Source organism: Salpingoeca rosetta (genome assembly GCF_000188695.1).
Source record: "Salpingoeca rosetta unplaced genomic scaffold supercont1.14, whole genome shotgun sequence".
NCBI classification, from domain to species: domain Eukaryota; class Choanoflagellata; order Craspedida; family Salpingoecidae; genus Salpingoeca; species Salpingoeca rosetta.
Genome location: NW_004754920.1, coordinates 1,355,238 through 1,360,942, shown reverse-complemented (window position 1 = coordinate 1,360,942; position 5,705 = coordinate 1,355,238). Strand labels below are relative to the sequence as shown.

Here is a 5,705-nt window from a genome sequence, read left to right as displayed (position 1 = left end):
GTGTGTGTGTGTGTGTTGTTGTGTGTGTGTGTGTGTGTGTGTGTGTGTGTGTGTGTGCGTGTGTGTGTGTGTGTGTGTGTGTGTGTGTGTGTGTGTGTGTGTGTGTGAGCAGACGTTATCAAGAGACAGACAACATGGGGAGGATGGGTGTAAAATGGCCATTGGCACCGATACATGTGACGCAAGTGTTGTAGGTGGTGTAGGCACCCTACTAAGACACGAGGCATGACGCCCAAGCGCCACCAGAAAGCACATGCGCACCTCCTCCTCCTGCTCCTGCTCCTGCTCTTCCTGGTAGAAGGGCGCCTCGGGGATGTCGCAGTCGTTGAGGTTGATGCGAATGTTCACACTGCACGTGTGCAAAGTGCCGCGCGTGTAGTGGCGAGACGGGAGCGGGCAAGAACATGATGGTCATGCGTCGATGGGATAAGAGAGAGCATCGTGGTTGTTCACTAACACACACACACACACACACACACACACACACACACACACACACACACACACACACACACACACACACACACACACACAGGATGGCCTTACAGATCGCCGTCGACGACGTTGTTGAGGTTGATGGTTGGGCAGCCCGGGGTGTACTCGACCTTGAAGCCGCGGATCTCGGAACTGAATGTGGGTGGCACACCCTGCTCCTTCTCGACCTGCAGCTCCTCCTGAAGGATGCTGCGAAGGCCATCAGAGGAGGCAGTGACGCGGGACACGTGCATGGCGCGCGCAACCGAGGCTGAACAGCATGGTGGTAGAGCAACGGGAGACGTGAATGTGTGTGTGTGTGTGTGTGTGTGTGTGTGTGTGTGTGTGTGTGTGTGTGTGTGTGTGTGTGTGTGTGTGTGTGTGTGTGTGTGTGTGAAAGGAAGTTGTGCGTGAGTGAGCAGCGAGAAGTGGTCACTGCAACGAGCACCAATCAAGTGCACGAGGGCCTGCGTTGCACGCCATTTCACCCTCAAGCAGGCGTACACTGTTTCACTCTTCCACCCACCGGTTGGCATGACGCGGCGGGCAACAGAGCGCAGGAACATGGCTGGCTGGCTGGCTTGTGAGGTTGTGGCAGTAGGCAGCGGAGTTCGTGTCTTGTCTTTGTCGTTGGGGGAAGTGTCGATTGTGTGCGCGTGTGTGTGCACGTGTGCAATTTCCAGCAAGAAGTCAAGGAAAGGAAAGGAAAGGAAAGGCAGAACAGCAGCAGAAGAGAAGAACAGAACTGTCTCACTTGCGCTCCCCCCCCCCGCCCCCTCTTCTTCATCGGAGCACTGTGGGCACCAATACCAATGTCTCTTATTCATAAGTAAGAAGTGTCAAACAGCATGCATGCAAGCAAACAGCGAAGGGGTAGGAACAGACACACAACAGACACACACACAGACACACAACAGACACACACACAGACACACAACAGACACACAACAGACACACCGAATCCTGCTTTCCTTGGCGTCCCATCTGCCGCATGCGTCAGTACGCGGTGGGCGGGATGGCCACCATATTGGCGACGAGGAGATCAAACTTGTGCGGCCCAATCCTGTACGCGTTCTCCATATCACCGTGCGGCCACGTGCAGTCACACCAGTCCCCCTTACACCGCGTGATGAAGCCAACCTTGCCCGCACCCCCGTCCTGCATGCCCCACTTCCAGTTGAGCCCTCGCACCACAGGCAGGCCCTTGATGGCAATCTGGCGCGAAACAACGTCCCCCGGGTGCGCAATCACGCGCAGCGCCCCAGCAGCGTACCACCACTCCCCGCGCGTGTGCACGTGCACGCGGATGGGGAGGTCATCTGTGAGGTCGTCAGCCAGCACCCAGCCAGCCCACCCAATGTCAAGCGGGCCGTCGCACGCGTCCGCATACGTCTCATAGTCGTGTGACAGCACAACAATGTCCCCTGGGGCAGGGCGGCGGGGGCGGTGCCTGCACATGGACCAGCACGTGTACATGCGGTGCAGAGGGTTGTGAGTGAGTGAGTGAGTGAGTGAGTGAGTGAGTGAGTGAGTGAGTGAGTGAGTGAGTGAGTGAGTGAGTGTGTGTGTGTGAAAGTATGTGCACGTGTGTGTGTGTGTATTTGTGAGTGCATGTGCGTGGGCGTGTAGTCACAAAGTGTGCTTCCATCGCACGAGCAAGCAACGTCCACACACACACACACACACACACACACACACACACACACACACACACACACACACACACACACACACACACACACACGAACGTTGCTGAGGAAGGGGAGGGCGTGTCGTGCCTGGACGCGTCCTGCTGCATGTGGTACGAGTGCTCCTCAAGCATAAGCACGCGCGCCTCAAGGTCCCTGTTCTTCTGCTGCAGTGACGCAATCTCGTCATCGCGCTGACGCAACGCATCTGCCAAGCTGCGCACCTGCCCGAGCACAAAGCGCAGGCACGAGTGGCGGGCGCGGTCGGAGACGAGGAAGCGATCGCCGCAGTCCTCGCACGTGATGCGCGTGAACTCGCACGTGGCAAGATGGTCGCCCATCTCGTTGCGCGGGAGGCGGTGGTGGCACTCCTGGTTGAGGCAGCACACAATGGCGTACTCGCACGCCTTGTGGTGCGACTCAATCTCGCCAACGGGGCGGGCAACGCTGCAGCCGTGCGTGTGGTTGCGGCAGCGGACAACCAAACGGTCCACCATGGCCCGCACCATGCGGTTCGGCTGCGCATCCTCCCACGACATGATCTTGCGGCACACGGGGCACGCTGCCTTGTGCGCCAGGGCGGTGGTGAGGCACGGTCGACAGAAGCAGTGCTGCTGCGGACACTGCACGGCGTCACGCATGACAAGGCCGCACACGGGGCAGCGTAGCAGCTCGTCCGGAGGATGCACAAACAGCTCCTGGTCCCACCCCATCGTGGGGTCCTCTTCCTCGTCAGCCAGCACGGCAGCAGCCGTCATGGCTTGATCGTTGCTGGCGGTGCCAGGTGTGGTGGTGTCTCTTCCATCTCCACTGCCACCGCCACCCCTCTCGCCGGTTGCTGATGGTGTGGCTGTAGTGCCCGCGTCCGCTAGCACCGCAAGTGCAAGCGCCTCTGCCGTTGGGGCGTCTGCCGCCGTGTTGGGCGTCACCGGGGACATGGCAGCGCCCTGCTGCCTCCCACTCGCCACCGTTGCTGCTGTTGCTGATGGTGTTGCTGCCTGCACTGGCATGACACCTGTTGTTGCAGCGATTGCGGCGGCGGCGTTGCGGTGATACTGCTGCATGTGGCGCTGGTGGGCAAGGCGCTGCATGCGCTGCGTGCTGCCGTCACCGCCGTTGCGGCTCGTCGGCGCGTGGTGGGCCGATGGTGCTGATGATGAAGACGGTGGTGGTGGGTGCTGCTGCTGCTGCTGCTGCTGCTGCTGCTGCTGCTGCTGTTGGCGGTGCTGTTGATAGCGGTGGTGGTGGTTGGGGTTGTGGTTGTGATGGTGGTGGTGGTGGCGGTGATTGTGCTGGTGGGTGCTGTGTTGGTGTTGGCGCTGCTGTACCTGCTGCTGCTGATGGGCACGGGCGTGCTGAGCGTGCTGCGCATGCGCGTGCTGCTGGGCTCGGCGGTGGTGCCGACCACGACCCCGGCTGTTCACACCGGCAGTCGGAGCAGCAGTCAGAGCAACAGCGGGGCCCGTTGCTGGCGAAGGTGTGGCAGCAACGGAGACGCCCGCTGCATCCGCGGTGGTCGTTGGAGTTGTGTCGTCCCCCTCGGTTGCAGGCGCTGACGCAGTCTCCGAGGGCCACACCGCCACGGGGTGCGGGCGGTGCGTGGGTGTGGGGGAGCGCAGCGAAACGTTACTCAGGCGCTGAAGCACGTCCATGGCCGTGTTTGTCGCGGCGACAGTCAGGGCAATCTCAGACATGTCTGCCTCTACCACAGGCGACGACCCGCTGTTGTTGTTGTTGGTGGTGGTGGTGGTGTGAGTATTGTGGATGCTGGTGCTGTTGTTGATCATGGCGTCGACCGTGGTTGCTTCATCCTGATCAACACTGGCACCGTTGCCATTGCCACCACCGAGGCCTTCACCATCAACGCCATCTCCTTCAACATCCTCGTCATCCTCGTCGTCGTCATGTGTGTTGTCTGCATTACCTGGCTCCTGTTGTGGGGAGCCCCGTTCTTCTTCGCGGTCGTCTTCTTCGACAGCTTCTCGTGCTTCTTCAAGCTGTCGTTCTCCTGCGTGGTCATCAGCGCTTCGCACACGCATGCCGGCAACACCTTGTTCGTCCTCATCCATGGTGCTGCCGTGGGGATGGATGGTTCGTGACGTGCGTGAGGTCGCTGGCTGCTGGTGGTTGTGCGTGTTTGGAAAAGGAAGAATGCAACAGCGGATATGGAAAAGATCACCATAAACTGTAGTGCGCGACACTGCAACAAGCGAGAGGACAACGCCACAACACTCGCTGCTGCGGTCACAATGTCGTATGACTTCCTGCAAGACTTCCACCTGCACTATGGCGAGAAGGTGTTGAAGCACTTTGATGTGCGCAAGGGAGACCGCGATGGCTTCTTTGTTGTCACCAACAAGCGCTTTGCCTGGCAGAAGAAAGGCGCCCTCCACCCCGAGGTGTGTGCGTATGTGTGTGTGTGTGTGTACGTGTGTGTGTACGTGTGTGTGTACGTGTGTGTGTACGTGTGTGTGTACGTGTGTGAGTGTGTGTGTACGTGTGTGTGTCTGTGTGTGTGTCTGTGTGTGTACGTGTGTGTGTCTGCGTGTGTGTCTGTGTGTGTCTGTGTGCACTTCATCTGCGTGCACGTGTGTTTGGGTGTGTTTCCACATGGTCTCTGTCACTGTCTTTGCCATTACTGTGCTCATGCGCCCCTGGCAACTGCGTATGTACTCACGCATGTTTATGTCTGTGCGTCACATAGGTGAGCATTGCAGCGCGCGATTTGAAGCGTCGCCCCCGCAAGATCTCCTCCGCCGCAGGCATGAAGATGACGGTGTGTGTGTGTGTATGTGTGTGTGAATGTGTGTGGAGCCAGGCATCGCACGTGCCGAACCTACAACGCGTCACCAACAAGCGCTTGCCTGGCAGAAGAAAGGCGCCCCTCCACCCCGAGGTGTGTGCGTATGTGTGTGTGTGTGTGTACGTGTGTGTGTACGTGTGTGTGTACGTGTGTGTGTACGTGTGTGTGTACGTGTGTGAGTGTGTGTGTACGTGTGTGTGTCTGTGTGTGTGTCTGTGTGTGTACGTGTGTGTGTCTGCGTGTGTGTCTGTGTGTGTCTGTGTGCACTTCATCTGCGTGCACGTGTGTTTGGGTGTGTTTCCACATGGTCTCTGTCACTGTCTTTGCCATTACTGTGCTCATGCGCCCCTGGCAACTGCGTATGTACTCACGCATGTTTATGTCTGTGCGTCACATAGGTGAGCATTGCAGCGCGCGATTTGAAGCGTCGCCCCCGCAAGATCTCCTCCGCCGCAGGCATGAAGATGACGGTGTGTGTGTGTGTATGTGTGTGTGAATGTGTGTGTGTGTATGCTTGGATCTGATATGTGTCTTTTTCTCTCTCCACTACTCGACGGCCGATGCTGTCTATGTGTTGTCCTGCTTCACCCACCGCCTCACGAATACACACACGTGCACAGCTGACGACGGTGGACCAGCACGAGTACACGTTTCGCTTCCTGGCCGGCACGCCCACAGAGGCTGCAGCGGCACGTGATGAGGCCATCAAACTCATTGTGGAAGTGTACAACAGCTCCAGC

At 58.6% G+C, this 5,705-nt stretch overlaps 3 protein-coding genes across 3 annotated transcripts in view; 1 reads left to right on the top strand and 2 right to left on the bottom strand.

Moving 5' to 3' along the window:
- PTSG_06396 (uncharacterized protein) overlaps positions 1-1,040 on the bottom strand; it is a gene marked incomplete at its 5' end in the record, with an annotated part of 1,924 nt that extends 884 nt beyond the window's left edge. The window contains 3 exons of the mRNA XM_004993229.1: positions 254-349; positions 547-745; positions 1,001-1,040. Coding sequence (XP_004993286.1) covers positions 254-349; positions 547-745; positions 1,001-1,040 — 335 coding nt within the window. The remainder of the gene's footprint in view (positions 1-253; positions 350-546; positions 746-1,000) is intronic.
- A 235-nt stretch (positions 1,041-1,275) lies between these two features.
- On the bottom strand, positions 1,276-4,231 carry PTSG_12441 (uncharacterized protein; the record flags this gene model as incomplete). Its single annotated transcript, XM_004993228.1, has 3 exons — positions 1,276-1,924; positions 2,223-3,388; positions 3,491-4,231. 3 exons carry the CDS (start codon positions 4,229-4,231, stop codon positions 1,471-1,473), a joined length of 2,361 nt encoding a protein of 786 aa, XP_004993285.1. The 3' UTR covers positions 1,276-1,470.
- Positions 4,232-4,411: 180 nt separating this feature from the next.
- PTSG_06395 (uncharacterized protein) overlaps positions 4,412-5,705 on the top strand; it is a gene marked incomplete at both ends in the record, with an annotated part of 4,418 nt that continues 3,124 nt past the window's right edge. The window contains 4 exons of the mRNA XM_004993227.1: positions 4,412-4,561; positions 4,867-4,938; positions 5,364-5,435; positions 5,586-5,705. The exon at positions 5,586-5,705 is cut by the window's right edge and continues 46 nt beyond it. Coding sequence (XP_004993284.1) covers positions 4,412-4,561; positions 4,867-4,938; positions 5,364-5,435; positions 5,586-5,705 — 414 coding nt within the window. The remainder of the gene's footprint in view (positions 4,562-4,866; positions 4,939-5,363; positions 5,436-5,585) is intronic.